The following is a 27,844-nucleotide window of genomic DNA, read 5'->3' as shown; positions in this document are numbered from 1 at the left end:
AATACTTTGAATAAAACCAAACCACAAATTTACTAGAATTGCAGCACTATTAATATCCTAGATATAATTTAGTAGTTATAATATATTAAACACGCATATTAGATATCTATGTAAAATTATTATTTTTACACCTCTCTTGTAACTACAACATCGTGAACATCAAATTGTGAATGGTTCAAAATCAAATAAAAGGCCTGCTTCATCGAGCACCAAATATACAATCTCCCTGAATGAAAAAATATATTTTACGAACGCGATCGTTAACTATGAGAGTAGAGCAGAGTGTAGTCATAAACAAATTGCATTACGATGTACACAATACTATATATAACACCTGAGAATAGCGTATGGTTTCTGACTGAAAACAAAATCAAGTTGTTTTCACTAATTTATTTTAAAAAGAGCTTAGTTTTATCAAGATATTTCTATAGATATCGTAACAAGTGGTAGCCTATCGGGGTAACCTATCTGGATTATGTGATGGGTGCATCAAGACTCCCCAACTAACCTGTTGCATTTTGGTCATGAAAGTAATTTGTCTTTGTACATTGTCGTAATGGAAGGTAACTTAAATTCAGTGAGAGGAATTGAGAATTAATCACCTGATCTACCACATATACACCTTACACACTTACCACCTTACACGATACCACTCCTTACACCTTACACAAAATACTTTTTTGGCAAGCCTACGTAGCATATTTCTATTTATCGTAATAATAGTGTAAAATTAAGCAAAATAAAAAATATTATGAATACCCAAAGTTACTATTGAACTAGTCCAAAAAAAAATTAGTTTTTTCTAAATATTTTTCACGTTTTATCGCAGGGGATTATTGCTACTTTTTTTGTCAAACCATAATTTCTTTACTGGAGAAATCCAAATATTAGTCTAAAAAACAAATCCAAACAATGTTCACAACTTTCTTTTGTAACCAGCTTTACACTATAAAGGGAATTTTACTGAGGTCTAAATAAATAGCATTAGGACTGGGCAATATCCGGACTATACAGTGAGAATGCAAAAACTTCCCAGACAATCTCTCTCACTTTTGCTGAGCCTATAAAGATGAACATTGTATAACATAGTCGTAATAATTGTCTACTTCAATCGCACCAACTATTATCGTCATAAAGTAGTTTGGTCATGTTCAAATTCCAATTATTCTGTTATTATTCTCTTGGCCAATGCGAGCCTTGCAACCATTTGAAAGGCTTGTCCGATCCTCAGACAGTAAAACCGAACTACAGTAAAATCATAGAGTAATAGAGAGACAAAAGGGTCTCTGAAGATAAAATTCATAAAGTCCAATATCCAAATGGTACTGTTACCGCCATTCCAGTAATTCTAGTTTAAATTTCCATTATAGACACTGACAGAGAAAAGGTTTTGTTGTCAAAACATTTGATTCGTTCTTAAACAGATTTTACTACCCAAACGTTTCACATTCTAACACATTACGTCAAAATATAGTGATCAATCAGTTTAAAAGTAAAAACTAAATTTTTCAATAAACATGAAACATATAAACAAGACCAAAAAAAATACTGCATTTCACATTTCTTTAGTACCTTTAATTTAACACGATCTATTAGAGTTATATCTTTTTAGTTTTATTGTATTGAAAACAAATTACTTTTTCCCTGTTATAATTCTAACTTTTTTAATCCAAAAATATATCATACACATAATGATTTATGATCATAAAATAATATATGCAATATTTTATCCAGAAAACTTATTAACAGATTACTTATTATACGACAAAAAAAAATTAAAACTTTTAAAACATTTTTGAAAATATATTTATTAAATTTACTGTGTCGTTATTGACATGAGATTAAGCAGAGGCCTTAAAGATCGAGACACAGTATAATTAAGCAATCTTGATGGAGTTGCTAAGTGGGGCATGAAATGCTTTTCCCCTGTGAATCTAATCTCATCCTGATGGTCTCCAAAGTTAGCATTTTAAACATAACTGTTGAGCGATAATACATTCTAATTGATCCACAAAATCAAAATATATGTCCTTAATTAATTAACCCCTTAAAAAAATTCAATTGAGTTCGTGGCAAAATATTTTTAGAATATGGTTACGTTTAACTTCATAATTTTGACAATGTTTCATTTGGACACATTTTGTGTTTATACTGTAATCTAACATAGTTTATAATATATTTTTACATATTATACAACCAGGTATATGTATACATACCAGGTAAAAATAAGGATGAGTTACAGATTACACATGCTTAATCCAGATAATTTGGAGTTCTAACATGACAAAGCTATTTCTGAAACATTTAAAAAATAAAACAGTGTCTCATTTCTTTGCTTTCTACAGCCGTTTACACAACACTTCTTGAACTGATTTAGGTTATGATTTAGCCACAGAGTTATAAAATGGATCAAAAAGTCCATTATAGTGTCATCTAGATATTGATCAACGGGAAATATTTCTTCAAAGTTATATAAAAAATCAAATCTCTATTTACTGTGGCAGTAGTTTTCTATGTTATAGAACTTTTAAAATAGCCAAAAACGATATCGGTTTTTGCTTCTTTTCGAAAGTTAACATATATTTAAAAAAACAATCGATCTCGTTCTGGTCATGTTTATTATAATAAACGTTTTATAAAGCTAAATATACATGCTTTTGTTATTAGAACTAACTTTCTGGAACAGCAGGAAGGCAACGGCATAACAAAGAAGGTGTTAATGCAGACCGACAGTTCGTGTATGGCTTCTCGCCTGGTTCTCGATTAATTTGCGGGCTTTAATTCCGCCATACCCGTCCCATTTTTTTTCATTTTTCGGAAAGATAAAAACGCACCAGTCCATTCATCACGCCAGCACAATACTAGCCCTAATAAATGTAATTGCTCGTGTAGTTTGGTCTCTTTCGGTTTAGTCACATTTACCTAATTACTTATACATTCAGTAGAGTGCACGGCTCTCTTTCTCTCTCTCGCCAACACACACACATATACACGCTCGGAGAGTAGAAAAAATAACAAGGTTTTGCCGCAATTTTAATATAGAAAAGCACAAAACCAGATGTGGGTCCGGAGAGAGAGTCGGTTCGATTTTAGTGCGATCTAAAAATCTTCGCGAGTTTCCCCACGATGCCGCCCGCGTTCCTTCTCATGTGGAGCGTCTTTGTCGCTCAATTTTATACCGCCATCACGGGCTCCGTCGACGTATCGTCCAATATTTCGTTGAGGAAATGCTGTGGACAAACCGAGATTTTCACCGAGGATTTCTGTGACTCCAACCAGCAGAATGTGTCGTCGATCGAGCTTCTCGAGGAGTTACTCTATGACTCGATTTTGGAGAAAGACGTCGGCATCAAGTGGTCGTATCTGAATGGAAACTTTTGCGTCAACAATAGTTTTCCCATCGACTCCCATAATTTCACGATCAATGGGACTATATTGGTAGATTTTCTTTATGGCGCGTATCCAGCAGATTCCTTCTGTGTAGAGGTCTTCAATACAGGTATATTTGAAGTGGGTGCACTAATATGTACAAGAAGCGAGAAACCGAGAGCGGACTTGATTGTATTACCAAACGGTGGTAAGTTATTATATTATATAGGAAATATACAAAAAACACTGATTTAAATTGTTATTTATCAACAAAGCTAAATTAAATAATGTATAATGTAACGTTCCCTAATAACCAGTTTTATTATTAGTTTTATATAAATTATATAGTATATTCAAAGTTTATTTGTATAGGCATCAACGAAATTTGGGACATCAAAAAGTCGCAATGTTGCCGCATCGACTAAGAGTTTTAGTTCAGTTTGGCTTTGACATACAACAAAATTCTAATCTAAATAAAATAATTGAACAAAAATGTTATCATATAACTACAGTTCATTATACAGTCACAATAGTTTAATATATATATATTTTATGTCCGTTAGTCCTGGCTAAAAATCGAGAAGAACTGGAACAACTTAACTAATTTTGGTTTCATAATGATACTAGAACTTGGGAAGGTTTAGGTTTTTATGATGAGAATATATGGAATAATTGAGGAAAACAGTAAAACAACAATTTTATTTTTCTATACAAAATGTCACTGTCACTATCATAAAAAGTCATAAGAGATCGACATTTTTGTTGTTTGTCAAATATCTATGGGTCTGTTCAAAAATATATTGTCAGAACTTTGAGACCAACCATGTAATCAAAATAGTTTTTTAAAGTCGCACTAAAGAACTTAGAGAAGCTACTAGAAGATATATCCTATATAACACTCATAAAGTATATAGAGAAACTCCTGCCCTTTATTGAGTATCGTGATTTAAAATGGATAGAAAAACATTTAGAAATGTGTTGCAATTGCGGTCAAGCTCCTATTTATTGAGCATTGCCTAGAACCTTTAAATAACTTCTATGTACAGCTCACAATCATAACGCATGTTTTCAAGTAATATCTCTCGGAACAAAAGAGGTAAATAATTTAAAGTCCAAATTTAGAATTTAGAATCGTTCATTGATATTACGCACAGCCAAACAGGTATCAGCTGTACCAAAGCTCAAAATTCCGCTATTTTTAAATTATATTCAACATATTTTACACCTAAATTCCACATTCAACTTTCATCTTGTGCTGACTTAAACGGGTAGATATAGTAATAATACAAAACTCTATATAAAGCTTTACATTATGTCAAGTGTAAATCTAACACTACTGAGAACTAACATAATGACTGTAAAGTAGTTTTGCAAGGACCTTTATTAAACTTAAAACCACATTATAAAAAAATCTGCTTATTATTATATTTCAAAATATTGTTTTTGGCTAACTAGTAATGTTTTCAAACTTCCTGGGCGAATCGTCATCCTCATCGTATCATATCTCACAAAAAAAAGGTTTCTACAACAATATCCAGCAGTAAGCAACAAATAGTTTAGTGTTATGATAACACAGAGTTCAATATTATAATTAAACTAACAGATATAAAATTAAACTAATTTATAACTAATATGCGTTCATATAGATTTTTAATAAAATTCAAAGTTCATTATTAAAATATTCTGCACGTTATTATAAATCAGAGTACACTATTGTAAAAAGAACTACAACAAATTGTCCATTAAAAATAAACTGTTCATAATATATCAAAATGCATTACATCGCCTACAAGTATGAATCTGTTTAGCCAGAAATTCGGTAAATTTTGCTTGATATTCCTATCCGTTATACTGAAAGAATATACTGAAGATGAATTTGCAAAACCGCACATTGTAAATAAACTAAATCACAGAATTTTTAATTAATACTAATATCAAGTTAGTAAATTTACACCAATAAGCTATTTTAAAATTACATAGTATTTATTCTACGATACGACACTTTGGGATTAACATTAATGTCACTGTTTTTAATGTGCATCTAGTTTTACTAATGCTTTACTGAACTAGATCTAAATTGTTTTACCCTTTTTAACATTCTGACGAAGCCGTCATTACCTAGGAATCGGAGAACCTCAACACTGATGTTCTGAGGGAACCGCTGTTCATGTCTTTGGGCATAATCCTTTATAACGTTCTAGACAGGTTTCTACCTTAAGGTCAATACAGATTGTCGTTACGAATGTACCATGGAGTATCAACAGTGCCTGGCACAACTTTGTTTCGGGATCTTTGTTCTTTGTTTTGGATGGAACAACCCCCGAGTTGAACACACCGGTTTCATGACTTGCTGATGAGGCGAAAGCTTATTATAAATTGACAAGGCCAAAAATCAGCACCAGTATATTTTTTGTACTTAAGTTCTTTACATGTTTTCTTAACATGTTCACCTGAGTTTTTCATCAAGGATCATGCCAAAATATTTGGCTATTTCTTCGTGCAGGAGTACTTGGTGATTTACATATACAGGCTTCTGCTTTAAGAATAAAGTGGGTGAAACTAATATGCACTATATTTCGATAATAACTTTTTGTAACAGTATTCAGTCGATACAGTCTTTTTATCTGCTATGACTAAGATTGCAGTATCGCCTGCAAATGTAGCAACAATATTTTACATAAGCATAGAGCATGCAGTAGATAAAGAACTGGTCCTAATACACCTCCCTGTGTCACACCTATTTGTATAAATTGCAGATAACCCCGCGCCGACATAGAGGACAGTAGCAACAAAAATATTTTTAAACAAATCCCTTTAAACAGTGTTCCCAAATAATAGTTTTTTTCGATAGTCTGTTCATTATTTTATTCCATATATAAGAGAAAAAAGACTCAGTGAAGACGGCTGATGATGTTATAGTTAAAAAAAACAATAAGAATATTTGCTCTAATTTTGCTAACAATTAAATATCTACATTTATAGTGGACATACTACATAGTAGCCACATATTTATGTATTTCAAACTTTCAATTTCCCTTTTTTGGTCCAAGGTCCATCTTAAAACTCAACAAGCAAGAAATGATTTATAATATCATTATTTGTAATAAAGTATAAAAGCAACGCTTCTCGAAAGCGAAATTGATTTACATGTTCAGACATTTAAGAGAATTACATGTTGACAGTTACAAAAACAATCAAGTTCACTATATGTTAATTAAAAACTACGTTGAAATATAAATTATTAGGGGAATAAATACAAATGCGTGATAAATTTTAAAATTGTCCATTACTATCCAACTGCCCATTACTATCCATAAGCTAAGGGGTCAAGCTCTCAGGTAACGTGTGGACTATGAGTCAACAAATGTCGTCATATTTAGAAAAAAGTGATTAGCTATCAACAAGATTTACAAATGGACTAGAGACAAATATAGTTTAATAGCTTCAAATCTGTCCATATAAATTTTGAGTTGCGAGTAAATGACAAAAACTCAATTATATCACTTGAGGGATGCCCGATGCCTCAAGCAGAAGCAGCCGAACACCTCGCCATACATCTCGATGGTAGATTGAATTGGAAACATCATGTTGGACAAAAAGCAGAGCAGATTAGGCTCAAAGTCTAGCAACTATACTAGTTAGTGGGAATCAGGTTTCTCTGTCAATCATAAAGCGACCAAAACGATCTGGTCTTAGAGTCGATACGCCGGCTTCCTTATGGGATGATCATACTTTTTTGCACTTAGGAGTTTCAAAGTAAATCCACTTATCATCATCCGTCACACTTGATGCAGAAATGATATCCAATCATACAATTTAAGCAGCCGTTCACAGACGATTTTCCAATTTTCACATGTGATACACATCTTCCCGTCTTTTGAATTTTTCCCATTGCTCGTAATCGGTCGACAATCGTTAGGCCACATTTAGCGCTTTGGTTATGTGTTTATGAATATCGACTAGGTCTTCAACCCATAACTCTTGCAGCTTCGCAACTTCAAACTTTTTGGTTTACCTTCTTTGTCTTGCTCATCGAAATAACCACTTTTGGAAATCAAATACTACACCTCACATGTTTTTAAAGTTAGATCATGCTTACCATAAGTTTTTACCAGCAAACGATTACTCTCAGCCGGTTTTTCGTTTGCAATTTATATCCCTAATATCATACTCTACTCGTGTTATGACAACTAATAATAAAATGTATATATTAATAAAGTGCCGATACTTTAACTGATTCATTCTAATGTATTATTCATTAAAAATATTATTTATTATAATAATAATAAAATTAACGGATGAATAAAACAAGACAAAAATTTTACCACAAAAGAGAACCGCAATATAGTAAATAAGAGAAATATATCAATGTTCCATATTCAAATTAAAACAATAAAACAAAGCTACATCATAAGAATTACGGAAAAGTTGGTTCCTCGCTATTATTTCATTGGAAATCCAACTCCAGTATATCATCTAAAAACCGCAGCATTTAGTTTCATTAACCTTCAAGAGCGTTACTATATTTTGAAAACAATATAATACATAATAGACAAAAAGAATGTATTTTGTACCCTTTATATTATGATAAAATGATGAATTAATGACGTATCACTCAATAAGTTTCGGGCCTAACTAGCAAAACAACAAATTTTAGGCAAAAAAATAACTTTATTCAACAAGATATTCAATTACTTGTACAGACAAATTTATCTTTCTCTTTATTAATATCTTCCTCTGAAACTCTAAATAGCCGGTAATCAAGCGAGTAGCAAAAGCAATTCATTCGGTTTAACAATTGTTTTCATTAACATAACTTCTAACAAAAACTATAAATTTTTAAAAAGACCGGATCATATGCAACATGTTAGGCTTAGAAAGATAAGGATATATATTTACAAATTAGGCCGCGCACTTCTTATGTGGCGTGTTATATGGGATATGACCTATTTGCTAAACGGCTCAGCTAGTTAAAATTAAAGTTAAAGAAATAAATGTTACCTCAGACATATCATGGGGAGACAATAAAAATGTAAGCGTTATAACGCTCGACTGATGAATCGGAAGCAATATATGTTAGAAATTTGAGAGGAAGTAAGGTTTCTCCTAATTATTACAGCTGTAATATGATCAAAAAATCAGTATATAATATTCTGTCGATATACATTTTTAAATATCTAATGCATTTTTTTTAAATTTTACTTATATTGCTTCATTAACATACATTAATTACAAATCTACATTTATTGACCATTTTGTACATTTTCATTAACAAATGTAATCAATTTAATATTTGTTAAAATGTGCACTGCCAGACAGGTCAGTTTTAACAAAAGTATTTATTTTAAAACCAATATAAAACCAATATGGGTATAAACACTACTGAACATAAGCCCAACTGAAGCTCCTAAAGGACTTATTCAATTAATTAAAATACAGATTACAAAATACTTTTACATGCCCATTTTAAAATACGAAATATAAAATACTAGTCGTATATTTGTAATAGGAAATACAAGATACAGTATTATAATGATTTTTATTTAAAATACAAAATTCAAACTACAAAATATAGCCAAGTGTTAGGTTATGTAATAAGAATAATAGAACAAATATTGTCCACTAGGCTGGGATCGACAAAAGAAGAATTTCCTTTCATAAAGACTAGATTTTTAAACGTACTATCGGGCAAACAGACTCTTCTTGGGAAATAAAAATAAAACCTATAATAATTTCTTATAGAAAACAATCTTTCTACAGGTTCTGAATAGCTCACACTTGTATTGTTATGTTGTAAAGGGACATTCGATATACTGGGATAGCGTTCAAAGATGGTAAACGTTTTGCTGTTATCGTTTAAGAAACTGATCATTTCTAACTTTATTTTTGATGTCTGTGGTTGATCACTGCCGCTGCTCGCAAAAACAATAAATCATCATCTTTACTGCTATTCCTGTAATTCGACCTCCAGCATTATATAATATATATTTATTTTGCATCTAAGGCGACATTTGCAAGACTTTGAATTATTTGCATATTATCTGTTGTGATGCTCTCTGGCAAACAGCTCAATTTATTTCAGGTGACAGTATATAATATTCTCTCTAAACAACTTTTCAATTCTGATTCAATAACAGCAAAATGCTTCAATTGCAAAGCTGTAGCAATTGATATGAATACTTCAGTGAATTACTACAAATATTCTAGTTCTATAACCGAGAAAAAATTAGTGTCAGATAACTTATCAAATAAGAAATTTAATTTTGATTTACTAATCATAAGCTTCATCACAGAATCGTAGAGTTACATTTTGTGAGGACGACACGGATATATTAACTATTGTTCAACACACGATAGAATCATATTGTTCAACCAAACATGTATCATCTACCATTAGCCTGATAAACTACACTTATCACAATACTACTTGACGAATAAAATATTAGATGTTTAATACTATTAGCTTTCTGTAATCTATCCATAATGAAACTTGATTGACACATTTTGATGACTTAAATTTAATTAATAATTGTCTTTGAATTCTTCATACATATGATCATACACATAAGATCGTTCGTTGGTATTATAAGCCAATTTTCTTCATATGTAATATATACTGACAGCATGACTAAAAATGAAAACTAATTTAAATTTTATCAACAATCTTATTTACCTACATTACCGTTACGAAAAACATTAAACAATATACAGGTAGTAAAAATAGTAAATACTTATATCTAACTTACTGATGTAGAAGCCGGAATGGATATTGAAGACGGAAATTTAATGGTTCTCACCTTTTTCAACATTTTCCTACCTTGGAACAAAAATACATAATTTGTGATACTAATGGTAACTTACACATTCAATATACGTTAAAATTTCTAATTATAACACAAAATCATTAAAATAACCTACACATAGGACTTGTACCTATACAAATCATTCAGTGCGATCAAAACAACTACGTCACGCAGAGGTTGGGAGAATTTCAGTGTATATTTAAATAGTCAATTTTTCTTTCAAACTCACTTTTTGCAGAACTAACTGTTATTTCGGCTAAAGTAATTACGCAGAATTGTCATAAAGCAGTTTTTCAAAATTAGTCATCACCACTGAAGAAAAAATTAATCATTGGTCATATGCCAATATTAATGTCGTCTGCATTTGATGATATGAAAATGTATGAATAATGAAGGATTGTACACTATGAATTGATAAAACTGAATAAACTTATCATTATTAAAATTTATCAATGTAAATTGGACAAAGAAAAAGTGACTTAACAGTTAACATTTGCATTTTTTTCCCAAAAACACCCACTCAAACAAATTATAAAAATAAAACATATTTCCTGATCCTTAAATTTAGATATAGTTTTATTAGTTTTTAAATAACGCGACTTGTACGATGACGAACTGTCGTCCATTATCCTAATTGACTTGGCGAGCACGCGGAGTTCTGGGCCGAATAAAAACTAAACGAACTTCCAACGACCGCGTACATTTCCGCGAAATTTTGTATGCAAAACGAACGAGACAAAAAAAAAGAAGAAATTACGGCAGGCGGCAATCGATAGGTTATCAAGCAAATAAGGGTCACTCCCAGTTCGGTTGACGCCTTTAATTAGCAGCTTTTAAAATCCCAACGGATCAAGCGGCGTCACCGCGTTTCGACCTCAATTAGGTCCGCAGCAGCCGCCAGGAAACAGGGGCGCGGTGAATTAAGGCATTAAGTTATTCAGGCGATGAAGGTGGTCAGTTTATCGTTGGTGTTGGACGCTAACTATCGTTAGTGGTGTCAATATACGCATTTGATCTGCAGTCCCAAAATATAAAAAACAACCCTCTTATTTGTTTTCATCAATTATTTTAATGGTATCTCGCAGTCGCTCTGGGATTTAACATAAATCGCCATATTTTGGTGTAATCAATCTGACAATTCAAACAATTTTAAACATGTGTATGATTAACACTGATGAATATTAATTACTTTTTTTATCTTTAGAGTTTTACAACGAAAAATGATTGATGATTTCAATTCGATGTCCTCCTGCTGTTGCAATAGTCAGTTGGAATCCTACTATAACATGGTTGTGTAAATTTATATTTGTAATTGTTTATAAATGTGATTGGGTAAAACCAGATCTTTTTTAGGATGATCTCTAAGTTGGCCAATTGTAAAAGCCCATATTAAACTTGTAAAAAGAGTTTAAAAATATGTATATATTAAGTCTTACATTTTTTAATTTTCAGTATACGTACAGCAGAAAAAACAAACCACATAAACAATAAAACAAGCCACCATCAAGATCTACCGCTTTTTGCTTAAAAACATATTTCATCACAAATCAGAGAAGATGAATGTTATCTGTGAATTGATATTAGAATACAATCATGTGATTGATATTCAAATTGAGACATTGTTGGAAATCAGTGGAATTTAGTTATCTGCAAAGTCATCAGTTAAAGAGAGTGACGGTTGATGCCAATTCCCTTTCCTGTATTACTGATCCCAAATACCCGAACTTTTGCACTTGTTCTAATTAGATCTCCTTAAGATTTTCAATTGCAGGCGATACATCGGATATTAATACTTTGGCCTTTTTTTCATTAACACTTAAGCTACATAGCTCAGAAGTGCGATTTATGTTATGAAAAATGATGGAATCCCCAACATCTGTATCAGCGAATATAACATTATCATCAGCGAATAGCAAATCGGTCAAAAAATGTGTAGCATCATATTGAACGTTTTACATTTTTAAAAATTTTTCGCGCATCCCATTACTAACATATGTTGAAAAACGGTAGAGACCGTTCTTCCGATCACGAACAGTTAATGGAATCATCATAAGGCGTCTGAAGATGTTTAATACCTTTTAAGATGATATGTTCAGCTTCGAGAGCATCTTCAAATTCAGAGTCACTGTATGCAGTCAAAAGGAGAGCGTAATTAAATAATAACGACGATCGCACACTTCGCACGTCTAATACGTTCGTTCCACCATTACTGTTGTAGTTCATTATCAATAGCAGTGCTGTCAAAAACATGTTTCCACCGGCGCATCTTAAAGGCGACGAGGGCTTACTATTGATGAGATAGATGGGACTTTCTCTATATTCATTTGATTTTGAGGTAATCGACTGGTATAAGCATCGGTAATTTATGGAAAAATTTTATTTTAGCAGTTTTGGATTACTATTAATTTGATATTAATGACAGGCTTTATAATTTTCTGATATTGCCTTATAAACCAATCTATGTTATCTTAAGTCAAGTAAAGACTTTCTTCCGACTAACGCGTAAATGTAATTTAAATTTGAATCTGATCTTTGATTCTGATGTTAAAAGTTAATTAAAACACGATCTGAACCTAATACAGTCGAAACATTGCTTACTTTCTGAACTGGTTATTTCACAAATTACATGCATTATCAATTGATCTGAAATTAATTGAAAAATGTTAAACTTGGAGCTTCCATTCTTGCAGTCGTTCTTAGTTGAACTATTGGTTTCCCTACTGGAGCCACGCATACCAACGGCAATAAAAACAAATCATTCGAATATCAAACAAAATTCTAATGTTATTTAAATAATCTAATCATTTATTAGTACAGTACCACTTTGCCTGCGTCGCTTTTTTTAAATTTGAAACTTTTTTGCAAAGAACTGGAAACATTTAAGAAAAAAACGCTGGAAGAAAAAAACATTTTATTAAATATTCTATATTTATTGAATATTTCTTGAAATTATTTTGGAATTGATGCAGTTTATTAGACCTCATTAGATTGCTCATTAGACCGAAATCATATTAGCCCGTTCTACAACGTTTTTCAACATATAACCGCGTTTCTGTTTTAATAAAAATTAGGAATAAGATAGTTTCTCATAACAGTTTCCTTCGGTTTGAGTTTCCTATTCAGCACATTCGTACAATTAGGGTCCCCAGCACATTCTTCGAAGATGAGAATTTAATTCGTAAAATAAAATTTCTCTATTTGTAGAAAATTCATGACGAAAACAGATTACCTATGTTTATATATTTATTTTAATAGGAAAACAGAGAATAAACTCGCGATACCTAACAGAGAGCATATTATCACTTTCAAAATAAATTCAAAACATATTCTATTTATTATTAATATTATTCTTTTTTTGTTGTAGTTTAGTCTCCTTTTTAACAACTAAGGTTTATCTGGACTGCAGCTACTCTGTTTAACGGGGATTCTGAACCACGGTCCAGCATTCCGGAATTATTTAGAGAACTTGAAAACTTACAGAAAGATCATCCCAAAGGACATCCGATCTTACTCAACCTGGTTACTGGCGTGACTGGAATCATTTCCCTTGTCAGATTCTACACTCTTGCCTTTTACGCATTCACAATTATAGACAATCATAAACACCCATTTACCATGCCCCAACAGGATTCGAACCCACGGCTATCGCCACAGTAAGATGAGCGTCCTGTCACAGTGACCACTGCGCCAAACAACCCGGCCATATTACTATAGTACTCAAACTGAAGATGTAAAATTTTTTGTAATAATTAAAAAAGATGTTCTTTTAATTATTTTTAATGATAATAAAACAAAAAATAATATTAATACAAAAGAATGAACAAGAAGACCTGAAATATCGTAAAATTCTTAAAAATAATTATACGTTGATGGTTGTATATTGAAAGAGTTAGTTTTCGAGACTTCATTTTTCAATGAGTAAAAATACTATCAATCAACTTTATAAACCTCTGAATAAAACAATTATCGACGTCAAAATTAAACAATTTTCGCGTCTGGTTAGCCAAAGTTATTTTCATATTCATGGAAATTATAATTTTTGCTCCGCTCCAGATATAAACAGCTACTGATTTAATCGAGGCTATTCTTAGGCTAAGATCTAAATAAATTACCTTGTAAGACATCAAGACCAGACATCGGTTACCCAGAAAAAAGTCAGAAAGGTTGCGTAACGTAAATAAGCGTTAAAATGATGAAAATTATTTCCAGATAATTTAGGCGCATTCACCAATTTGTCCCGATTTCACTTTACAGCCATAAAGAAGTTATATTCAAAATCGGGAAAACACATGCTTTTTTTAATTAATTTACAAATTACTATCACGCATCTATTCAAATTACAAATTTTAACTACCTTTGTTTAAAATATAAATTATAAAATACAGTCAGGTGTTAGGCTATGTAAAAAAATTCAGCTCAGGCTATTAATCAATAACATATTTCAGCTTTCTTTCCTAATGTTTTACTTGGCATTACATTTAAATTTTTAGAACATTACCAAAACTCTTTAAAAATTAAGATCCTTAACAGTACACGAGAGGTTTCACACATAACAACATAACGCGTTTCATAGTTTTTTTACTTTCAAATGCAAGTTACTTGTAGCGATTAAATTATCTTTGATGATTTCTTTATATCTAACATAAATTGTCTGAATGTTATCATAGACGTATTGATCACTGTTAAATACCTTCCTTGATTCACTCCATCGCTGCCGTGATTCGAGATCGTAAACATACATGTTGAGTGAATTTGAACTTCTATCGCGACATATTAATATGTCACATTATAATGCATAACACACATATTAATAAGACTCATATTAATAACACATATTAATGTATTTAGGTTAAAATGATTTTTGAAATTATAATTATTTGATATTCTAACTACAAAATGAATCAGCGTCACGTATTTCAATACCAACACAAATTACATATATGTATATATATAGAATATATATATGTATATTTCAATAACATATTTTAATTACAAGTAACTCAAATACTGCCCAACACTGACTATATCACCACCTAATGAATTTCGAGGCATTATTACAAAAATATGTTTTTATATAAATTTAATACATTATACAATATACTTTTATACGGCTAGGTAAATGGGATAATTGCTTTTTGTAAAAAATCCCCTAATTTATAAAACATAACTATATGAAAGTCCATTTAAATTTTCAATTTCCATTGAAAATTTTAAAGCAGATGAACGCGCATTTGGCGCAAGTTATGGTTTATAAAACCTCATACCACAGCTTTATATATTTCGAAAAATTACAGTACTAATGTATCCTGAAATCATCTCATTATTATCTCAAAGATACCTTATAATATATACTAAAACTAGTTTATTAAACATTTTAACCCAAAATAGTTTTTGAATATTCAGCCAGTGAAGAATATTTTAATATAATATATCAAATCTAAAAGCCCATATTCATAATCTGACCATAATGTTTATTATACATATTATTTATTACACGTAGAATGTTAAAATCTGACGATTCAATTAGTCATGCCGGAAGAAGTAACCAAAGTTATTAAAGTTGACATTAATCAAAAAATATCGCCAAGTTATGACTTAATGACAAGGCAATTGCTGCAAAAACTACTAACTTGATCAATGCAGCATTTCGACTAAAGCATATTCCAGACTTTTGGAAGATGACTAAAATTGTCATGATCCCAAAACCTGTAAAAATCACCAAATGAAATAGAAGGCCTATATCACTGCTACCAGTAAGATCCAAGATTTTTGAAAAGCCCTTGTTAAAAACGACAAAACCGATTATAGAGAGAGAAAAACTAATAACTACGTATCCGTTTCACTTTGTTAACAAACATTCGACGAGTAACTGACCGGGTGCATAGAATAACAGATTTAATTGAAGAAGCCTATGAAGGTAAAAAGATATGTTCAGCTATACACTTAGATGAGAACAAGCTTTCGATAAGGTATGGTATGACGGCCTTGTTCAATAAGCTATAGAAAATGTTCCCGAAGCAATACACTGAGCTATTGAAATCTTACATTACAGCCAGAATGCAGGTGTACCGCAAGAAAATGTATTGGGGCCTACTCTATTACCTACTCTACACATGCAACATACCAGAAATGGAAAATATCATGATAGCTAGATTTGCTGATGATACTGACATTCTTGCAATGGGAGAGAACAACGAAGAAGTCACACGAAAATTACAACAGATAAGTGACAATATTAATAACTGGACCCAAACAAATCTGTGCATGTGCAGTCCATGTATAATCAGACAGCAAACGTATTGGCTAATTGAAAGACAACTATTCTCAAATTAATATCGAAGTAATACAACTCCTCGTTAACACCAGAACAGGGCACAGGCTCAAAAAAAAACCATTTAATCCAGTTTAGTGTAGTGTAGTGAGATGTATTTCATAGAAAAATGACAGTGTTAATATATAAACATTATTATACTAGATACTAAAATAGGGCCGATAAATCTTCCTAAATATATAACTATATTTAAGTTATTATAAAGACAAATTATAGGTTGGTTGGCTACGACTAGTAACAATGTATTAAATAATTTAAAAAATAATTATACCTGTTATAATTAATATATTATATTTTTTAAACGACACATCATGATTTCTGATACACTAACAATATTAAATCGATAACATTTAGATCATTAAACCAAATTATATCGGTAAAATTAAGTTTATTACTTAGTTATGTTTGATTCACTTTAATGGCCTATCATATTCGTAAACACTTCAGTAGTTTGGGTATGTAAAATACTTTAAAACATACTGTAGGTAAAAATAGACTTATTCGTAAACATTTAGCAAGAAAACTGAGATTTCTAAATAATAACAACATAGAGAGTGTAACCCGCTGTGGGTAAAATAAACTAGAATCAGAATTATTGAATTTGTTTCAAACATATTACGGAATATTTATAAGTTATTACTAACTAATTTATTTTAGATATAAATATTTTTTCACCTGACATCTGTAATGGGTCATAATTAATATATAATTATAATAGTATAATGCAATTTTAACAACAAACCAATAATAAATCGTCAATTATACAATGTTGAAATGTATTCAAACAGTGCATATTATAGTATCAGCTGACTTGAAGGACTAGGAGCTAACAAAAATAATTTGACAGATAATCTGGATGAAATTACTAGACCGAGTACTGATTTTTGTTATTCCTAGTTTTATCTTCAATTAATTATGTTTCTTTCAGCTATTACTTCTATTTTTTCCTTTTAAAACAAAAAGATGAAAAGTATTAAATTATCTCTCTTTGACTATTAACACTTATTGATTTTCAATCTTATGTTTATATTATCTTAAAAAATCAGAGCTATTAGATCTGCTAACATTTGCTAATTTGTTCAAATATGTGCAAAATCGAAGGGGTAAATCAAACGTAACAGGTCAATTGAAAAGTCCCCGGAATCTTTTCAACATCATCTTTTCAATTCCCTTCAAGGGTTCATACATTGATTATGGCGACTCTCCAACTTTTCGACACCATTTTTGTAATACGATTTGTCCTTTGCTTCAAAATAGGCCTCAGTTTCGGCGATCACCTCTTCATTCGACGAAAATGTCATCCCAGCGAGCATTCTTTTGAGATCTGAGAACAGGAAATACTCACAGGGGGCCAGATCTGGAGAATACGTTATATGAGGAAGTAATTCGAAGACCAATTCATGGATTTTTGCTATCGTTTTCACTGACTTGTGACACGGTGCATTATCTTTGTGAAGCAGCACTTTCTTTTTCTTCAAATGCGGCCGTTTTTCGACGATTTCGTCCTTGAAACTGTCCAATGATACTATGTAATAGTTGCTGTTCATGGTTGTTCCTTGTTCAAGATAGTCAATGAAAATTTTTCCATGCGCATCCCAAAATACAGACGCGATAAACTTGCCAGCCGATTACTGCGTTTTCCCACGCTTTGGAGCATCATGTGCATCGTGTACAGTCCACTCGCATGACTGTCGATTGAACTTCGGAGTTAAATGATGGAGCCATGTTTCATTGTTACATATCGAGGCTAAAATTCGGGTTTATTACGCTTGATCATTGTCAAACACTGCTCCGAATCTTGAACTCGTCGTTGTTTTTGGTCAAAAGTGATCTCGCGCGGCACCCACTTTGCACAGAGCTTTCTCATACCCAAATATTCGTGAATGATATGCTGTACACGTTCAGTTGATATCTTTAGAGTGTCTGCTATTTCATTCAACTTCAATTTACGGTCATTCTATGATACATTTTAATTCTTAGTTGATTCTGCAAATAGTTTCATACAAGATCGCACAAGTGAATCACAATTTATTGATGACTACACAGGTCTTACAATAAAATATAGACAAAATTAGGTTTTGATTTCAGTTGCTTTATCATAGTAATCTGATAGTTCTCTAATTCTCTAATTATCATCACTCATTGAATTTCTATAAAAAAATATATTCTATAACATGTAATGTACTGGCAAATATTGCCATACAAAACAATGGGCTCATACACTCAGCTAAAAGGATTTACTCTTGATTTGAGAATCATCAAAACATAATTAGACATCTTTACTGGCCAGCAGAATCACACTATATACCAGTCAAGTATAACAATTGCAAAAAAATTAAAACAAGCAGGAATGAAAGAAGAGAAGAGAAAATGCTGAACTTGGCTGCATCTGATATTTCTTGATAATTACTTGTCAATTACTGATATAAAAATATGGTAAGATTGGCGTAAATCAGAGAAGTTGTCGGAAGTCCATTTAAAAAATTAAAAATGATGTACTTGACGCAGAAACTGTAACGTAAGCAAATATCGTAAAAGAAAGAAAAAAATATTAGTACCGAAATTAGAAGCCGTATTGGATAAAGATCTCATCATCAGGAATAAAGAAGAAAAAAAACTGTCAATTATATTCGATATTGGTTATCTCGTAAAACATCAGATTACCACAACTAATTACTAGAACTATAATATAAGACTAAAAAAAACCTAAATGAGACTATCTATTATGTAATAAATTTAATAAATATTATTTTAATGTGACTTTAAATTTAAATTTAAAAACAAATTTACATAATTATCCAATAAATATTTACTATGGCTGTTCATTGTCTATTAATTTAGATTCACATTGCGTTCATTGTTAATAAAATAAATGGTATCGCGTAATAAAAATATATAAACGATGCGTTACGTTTTCATTATTAATAGCAATATAGCGTACTAGCAAATTCCTATTTTTTTACAATAATTGAGCTAGATTATATGTTTGATCATTCAAGATGATATCTTTTTGAACTTTATTAATATTTAAGATCCAATAAAATTAAATTATACAAAAAAGAACGCGTTTACTGAATAATGTTTTTTTACCAAATATTCAGCGATTAATGAAAACAATTATAATTAAAATTAGTAGTAATCTCTTACTTATAACAGTCAACTTCTTTCTTCAAGAAATTCTCTTTGGCAGTAGCATATATCAGATACTAATCGATTAACCTAATTTCTGCGTTGGTGACTCTATAGTTCTTTTGTGACTCTATAATCTACAGCAGTGAACTCACATCAACAAAATTTATAATGTCACAAAGTTGTGGCACCAACTTTAACTTCTAGTTTATTTTGGCTTGACAATAAAATTATTATAGTAAATATAAAATAATAAAAGAAAAATAGTGTTATCAAATATAAATTATTTTAATATTATAGTACATCTAATGCATATATTATCGAACGATTTAACGAATTTGTCAATCTGCAAAATAGTTAATATACATTCTCTCATATTTATGCACCCAAATTTTACATATTAATTATATTAGTGCATCCTAATGCACTCGCCAAACAGTTAAATGTACGCGATGACAGTGTGGTGCGTAGGCTCAAACGCAAACTACCATACAAACTGGTTAATAGACACATAAAGTGAAACTTAATAATTTCTAGAATAAGTTAAAATAGCTATTAGAATAAGTTAGGATAGAATTTAAAATAAGTTAGAATGGTATCTAGATTTAGATTATAAGTTGTACAGCAGATCACTTACTGAAATGATCTTCTACATGTTAGGATGGTTATATTATATAACGGAAATCAAACAATAATACTTATTGCCCACGGCAGATTGTTGACGTTCCAACAGATTAATAAAACATTATATTTTGTAATAAAAAAACCAGCAACTTAATATTTAATAGTGTCAATACTTACTTCTCTAACTCATTTTAGTGGCAAGAGGGAGGCCCTAATTAGAACCGACATCTCTTTGTGATTCTCAGTATGTATTGATTTTCAAAAACAGTAATCACAAAGATTAAACAGCTATTTGAAATTTATCAAAACAACCAAGACACCAGAACAACGTTTGCCGGTTTATAATCTTTAATTACTATTACTACTGTTTTGAAGAATTTTGCAGACATTTAACAAACAGGCGAATTTTATAGGCTGATGTTCAGATGTTCATCATGTAGCATCGTATCTGTTTATAACAAAATGATTTTAAAACGAATTTAGAAACTCCAAATGGCAACAAATTCGACGTAGTAACGTGAAACCACTGCTGTTTTGAATAGACTATATAAAATTTCATATTATGAAGTGTGCAAAATTTCTGGTCTGAATGCCGATATGAAAATGAGTTATATCAACATGGCAGGAAAAAAAAACCAATCCAAAATTGATGAAATAACATTTTCGGCACATGTTATAACTGTTTTGGAGTTTATTTAAACCAAAGATATTTTGTTATGAGAATAGGGAATCGAGGAGGTCATTCAAAAAGTCAATACACATTTCACACCTTATTGAAATAGTTTACCAAGTAAAATATTTATCAAGAAGTTTGTTTGACACAAATTTTTAAGTCCATTGATAAAATCAAGAGTTATTGACATTTTGAAGAAGAAATCGAAACTCCCAGCTTGCAGTGACAATATAGCGCACCGTCTAAAAATAAATAATGTTCTTATAATTAATTAGTTTTATAATATTACATTTAGAATGTAATTTTTTTATTGCGTAATGTATTTAAAACTCAATAAGTTTTATCCATTTTTTTCACAATAACAAAAGTTGCTTCATTCAAAATGCTATAATTCACAAACTAATGATCCGACAGCTGTAAAAATTATACACCCATCTTTTGAGGGTTAGAGCTAACTAAAAAAACATATGGATTTAATTCTAGTAGCGCCATCTATGTGTCAGGCCGGAGACTTTTTAATTAACCTGTTATTTTAAACGATACGAAATGTACCAATTTATCTCAATAAATTCCGTTTTAAACCGAAAAAATGTTACACGATACATTTTATTAAACAAGTGGACAAACACATTCAGTATCAATTAACAGAACAGGATTAATGAACGCTTCCTTCAATTATAAATTCTTTAGTTTACATAAAATATTCTCAGAACATATCTATAAAAAAATCAATCACCAAAATTAGTGAAATATTTCTTGTACTTGTAATAATGTTGTGTAATGTGTAATAGTAATGAGCGTGATATCAAATATCAAAAAGTTACTCATGTTACAAACACTTAAATCGGAGTTAAGGAAAAAGCGGCGGACTAAATAGCGGAATACTTTGTTCGCCCATTCTTTGAACAAATATTTTACAATTATAATTTGAAAGTAAACATTTACCAGAGAATATTTGTTATTAGTGCGATGTTCATTTGTTTAATGGGTTTTTTTCTTATTTCAACGTTACATCCGGGATGTACAATTTAAGTTCGCATTATTTAGAACTAATTTACGTACGATTTCTATTTATAGGGAAGCATTTATCCCAACGATTGTCAAATCCAAACTAAAACTCTTCTAAAAGTTGGGATGATGTGTGAAATCTGATTAATTATATGCTGCTATTAATTAAGTAAGATTTCTGGAGAAAAATAGTATATTTCATTTTTTTAGTACTCTTAGTGGTTCCACGATCTGTTCAATAGGCAATCAATAGTTCTTATGTTTATATTATATCTTTATGTTTATATATATAATTTATATATTATAGTAATAATCAGATCAGATGGTGTTAAACGTTTTAGTCTACGCACTTCTCTATCACTATGATGTTTAGCGAGTATTGGGACGCACTGACACTCATTCGAAGTAGTTTAAACAAACACGTTGAATTACACTCGTTATTGGTTTTAGAGGAATATCATGTTGGATAACTTCATTTGAATTGAAATGTTGTATGATGGATATAATAGATTTGCCAGCGGTGCCCCATAGCTGGATTCCATATGACCAAATAGGCTTGAGTATAGACACATACATATAATGATAACTTGGATTCACGCCTGATGAGCTAATACATTTGATATAATTTAAGTCCAAGTTGTTTTCATTTAGCGAGTATGTGCTTCTTCCATATTAGGCGTCGATCTAAATGCACACCAAGATATTTAACATCATCTGCTTGTGGGAGTTGACAATAATTGACATTCAGTGATGGACATGTTCTTCTACGCCAGGGAAAAAGTTATATGTGTGGATTTTGTTTGTGTTTTGTGTGTTGCTTCAGGTGGGTTTCAGTTGGTTCATTGATGCTGTGACCTCAAAAAAACTCATATTAATAAATTGCCTTTTAAAAAATTGAGACAATGTTGTCTTACAAAGTGTCTTACAAACAAATATAAACTTTCTTTCCTGAAACGTTGTGTTCTAGTAAAAATACTGATATTGTTAGTTATATATATCCTAGTTATGTTCCTATATATTGACCAAAAGAGAGAAAGAAAGAATGAAGAAACGAATAACAAAAATAGAACAATACTTGGGGAAGTCGGTAGGTTTTGTAGGAGGTGGAGGTAACTCAATTATAAGGAATAGATTCTTATGGAACAGCGTAATGCTATACCACTAGCTACCGACAACACTGGCAACACTGTCCTTGATTCCGACAGATGAGCATGGAAAATATTGATATATTAAAAGTTAACAAAATATGATGGGAAATCAAAGAATGTGGTTGTCAACGTTTATTTAATATAAGTTCATAACTTATTTCAGTTCATTATCATTAACGAACATATATACCTAATTTACATACAATTCTAAAGAACAAGGCTATGTATTTTATAAGACTGGATGATATAGGCCTCTAGAGATAGGGTTTATTTGGAATAAATTTAAACCGTCGTTTTGTCGCCACTTCTTTCTTTAAATTAAAATAGTATTTGAAAGTAATATTTTAATTTTTTTTACATTTCATAGCTGGCACGGTCGGTAGGATTCCAGACATTTTTCGAATTCATTCAAATAACTGGGATTTAATTAATCATCAAGAAAAACAGACTGGTTGATATACCCAAATTTGGACAGAAATATTGCAGTTCAGAGTGTATGACCACCAAAGCGGATTGCAGTAGTTACTTAGAATACTATTGGACTTTAGAGTCACCAAAACGTGAGAAGCACAGAGAAACGGACTATGAAAAATTAGGTAGAAACAATGTTGTTCAAAAGATCGACAACGACAAATTGGCGGACAAAGAAATAGGCGATGTTCACAAATAATGTTACGTATATTTGGCCGTTTATTTAGTTGGAGCTAGGATCTAAAGTGTACGTGCCAGTAATGATCGCCACTGACACTAATTTCACTTTGTCATTTGTGTAACACAATCTCACGATTCCATTGTTGTCTTTCATTGTGAGCATTTGAGTTCAGTAACATACATTCAATAGCAACATTTGCAACATCACATAGCAAATGTATAAGCCCTATAGTAAATTATAGTATTCTAAGCGCAAATAGCTCATTTCTAACTTGCAAGATCATTAGATAACGCACCGCATTAGCTTCTGACATCCAAATTTTTTCATTATAATTTTGCTCCTTACATTGCTGTAAAGTACTATTAATCCAAAAATTAGCATAATTTCTAGCATTTCCAAACTATAAACTCAAATTGTTCCACCATTTTCTTATAAATGATGTGAGTATTAGACTTAAATTAAACCGTAACACGCAAAATAAAGAACCCAACAAAGACATTTCTCGATGAAGTTAGAATTGAGGTTTTAGAGTTAAAGCAACCAAAAAATGTTAAAAATGAAATCGAATATAGCCCTCAAAAACACTTACCAACTAAAGATTTATCTGGACCCGACCTAACAGGTCAAGTTTAGACTTGGTGAAATCAGCACCGAAGACGGTGAACGGAGTGGACGCCCAAAAGAGGTTGTTACCGACGAAACTATTAAAAAAATCCACAAAATTATTTCGAATGACCGTAAATTGAAATTGAATGAAATAGCAAACACTCTACATATATATGAGAACTATACTATGAGAAAGCTCTGTGCAAAGTGGCTGCCGCGCGAGCCCACTTTTAACCAAAGACAACGACGAGTTGATGATTCGAAGCAGTATTTGAAGATGGTCAAGCGTAATAAACATGAATTTTTACGTCGATGTGTGACAATGGATGAAACAAGGCTCCATAATTTCACTCCGAAGTCCAATCGACAGTCATCCGAGTGGACTGCACACGATGAACACGCTCCAAAAACACGCTCCGTGGTAAAAAGCGAAAGTCGACTGGCAAGATTATGGCGTCTGTACCATGGGATGCGCATGGAATAATTTTCATTGACTACCTTGAAAAAGTAAAAACCATCAGCAGCGGCTATTACATATCTTGAATGGACCGTTTGAAGGACGAAATCGCTGAAAAATGTCCGCATTTGAAGAAATATAAAGTGCTGCTTCACCAAAACAATACATCGTCAGTGAAAACGACGGCAAAAATTCATGAATTGGGCTTCAAATTGCTTCCCCATCCCCCGTATTCTCCAGATCTGGCCTCCAGCGACTATTTCCTGTTCTCAGATCTCAAAAGCATGCTCGTTGGAAAGAAATTTTCATCGAATGAAGAGGTGATCGACGAAACTGAAGCCTATTTTTAAGCAAAGGACAAATCGTACTACAAAAATGGTATCGAAAAGCTGGAGGGTCGCTATAATCAGTGTATCACCCTTAAAGGGAATTATGTTGAATCAGAAAAACTTATTTTGCCAAAAAAATGTGTTTTAATATGGTAGGCCGGGGACTTTTCACTTGACATGTTATTGCTTAACATGTACTTCGAGCTACGGTTCTCGGTATTAAGCCTAACTAGCGACTAGTCAGTAACCAACTTAGATACTATCTCAGAAAATATCAGGTCTTATTCTGATTACTAGCGGTATAGGAAGGTTTGCATTGACAGATTATACGCTCTTACCTATGGACAATAATTATTACAAAAAAATTACAAACACAAATGTAGAACCGTTGACTAGCAGGGTCCGAACCTACCAGTATCACAGCAGTAAACAAACCTTAAACACTGCGGCTACCAAACCGGCTAGATTTATATTTGTCAGAGTGAGAAAAAAAATTGAAAGAATTCCCAGATACATACATGGAGGATACATAGCACTGTGTCTCTTTTAAACTAAGATAAAATGAGAAGGAAAATATTGTCTGATTCTGAAACGAATTTTCAAATTGCGACAGGCAATACATTAAACATCTTGATGACGTATGTACAAAAAAACTTTGAATAAACTATATATAGTTATGAAAATATATCGTCTCCTTTCAAATAATCAAAGTTTAGCGAATACTAAGTTTTATAAAAAAAAATACATTAAATCAAATAGTAATTATATTATAAAAATATTGTATAACTTTAAAATGTTTTTTCAATAATGCAATATTAAATTCCGCTGTTTTTTCTTACTTATGGAATAGTTGATATTTTCCTTGGTCCACTATGCGTAAGAGATATTACCAATGCTGAATTTCAGTTAAAGAGTTTCAGCTCATTTTTACAGTATACACAAAATAATATATTCAAAATTTTGTATATTTGATAAGTACGGTGGATGTAACAGAACTTCCCACTGTCTTGCCAAAGTAACAGGTCAATTGAAAAGCATCCAGCCTACCATAATAAAACATATTTTTTTGGAAAAATTAATTTTTTTTATTCAACATAATTCCCTTCAAGGATGATACACTGATTATAGCGAGTCCCCAAGTTTTCGATACGATTTTTGTAGTGCGATTTGTCCGTTGCTTCAAAATAGGCCTCAGTTTCAAAGATCAACTCTTCATTCGACGAAAATCTCTTCCCAGCGAGCATTCTTTTGAGATCTGAGAACAGGAAATAGTCACTGGCGGCCAGATCTGGAGAATACGGTGGATGAAGAGGAAGCAATTCGAAGACCAATTCATGGATTTTTGCAATCGTTTTAACCGTCTTCGTTGCTCATTTCGGCACGTCTAAACTTAGCATACCAATTCCTGATGGTTGATTTTCCTGGGGAAGTGTCCGAAAACTCGGCATCAAGCCAAGTTTTTGCTTCAACTGTTTTCTTACCTTCAAAAAGCAATATTTTATCAACACGCGAAATTCCTTTTTATCAATTTTTTTCACAATAACAAAAGTTGTTTCACTCAAAATGTTATAATTCACAAGCTGTCAAATTTATACACTCATCTTTTGAGGGTTAGGGCTAAGTAAAAAACATATTGATTTGATTCTAGTAGCGCCATTTATGTGTCAGACCAGGGACATTTCAATTGACCTGTTTTGGTGTGAATGGTTCTCCTGAACTAACCCGTGCTTTTTACAGTTGGGATTGTCGTAGTTAAAGCGTAGATTACAGAGATACTGAGATACCACTATTCTCTTTTTGATTAGCAAGTAGTGAAACTGCGATATTAAAAGGTAACATTTTAAAAAGCATTTAAACATTTTCTCTCCTTTTAGATCTTTCACATTGTATGAAAACGCCTGGCATCAGCTGATCCATCAGTAATTAAGTTGACTGAAGATTCTTTGAACTTTGGCCTTTTGTAGATCTCCAAATTGTCATTGATATTAGTCACCACGAAATCGTATAAACCAAAATCGATATTTGGGATTTATCGGGGCACCTCCACAAGCACAACTATCTTTAAATCAAGTACAATCCAATACAGTAATGAGTATGAGTAAACGTTACATGATTATGTAGAAAGTGCGCAAATCATTAATGTCTGATCAAAATACGTGCAAGCACTTAATAATTACGTCATTTATAACTTTGTTTCATAACTAATTTTAGCAATGACTTATTGTTATAATTCCTAAACAAATTGCTAATAATCGCTTGCCTATAAAAAGTAACGGGTCAATTATATACTACGAAAATATCCATAAAAGAGCAATATTGGTTGCATAAGTCATACCTATAACGATGGAAGTGAAATTAGGTAATTTGAAACCACTACTAATATGATGATACAGGAAAATGATTAACGATATTGAATCTGTTAATTAATTAGTGTTATATATTTATGGAGATCATATGCAGGTAAGTAGGGCGCGCCAAAATATGGTACCATAAAAATAGCGGGAAGCTCAATAATTAACCGCTTAGTGGATATAATATCTCGATTAAGTCATTACGCTTTTATTTGTTTTTTTTTATTAAATTGGATCCTCTTAATATTTTACGATTATTACTTACGCCAAAACGTACCAAATTTTATTTTATATTTGCTTTATTGGACATTGTAAATGTATTCTGTATTATCCACTTAAAAATAAATATCTTGATAACTATTTA

General features: G+C 31.5%; 1 protein-coding gene across 5 annotated transcripts in view; it reads left to right on the top strand.

Annotated features, from left to right (window-relative positions):
- Window positions 1–27,844, top strand: part of LOC143198453 (G-protein coupled receptor Mth2) — a 148,791-nt gene that overhangs the window by 39,378 nt on the left and 81,569 nt on the right. The window contains exon 1 of one of the 5 annotated variants that reach the window (XM_076407703.1): window positions 3,054–3,577. The exons of 3 other annotated variants lie outside the window; for them this stretch is intronic. In XM_076407703.1, coding sequence (XP_076263818.1) covers window positions 3,127–3,577 — 451 coding nt within the window. In that variant the 5' untranslated portion in view covers window positions 3,054–3,126. Of the gene's footprint in view, window positions 1–3,053; window positions 3,578–27,844 lie in introns of those variants that run through there. One more of the 5 variants, XM_076407693.1, reaches the window with a different exon arrangement.

This window comes from Rhynchophorus ferrugineus, unplaced genomic scaffold, assembly GCF_030347505.1.
Source record: "Rhynchophorus ferrugineus isolate W39M unplaced genomic scaffold, kcgeb_rfMv2 rfM6, whole genome shotgun sequence".
Lineage (NCBI taxonomy): Eukaryota > Metazoa > Arthropoda > Insecta > Coleoptera > Curculionidae > Rhynchophorus > Rhynchophorus ferrugineus.
Note: the sequence above shows the minus strand (reverse complement) of the source record. Positions and strands in the feature narration are given on the sequence as shown.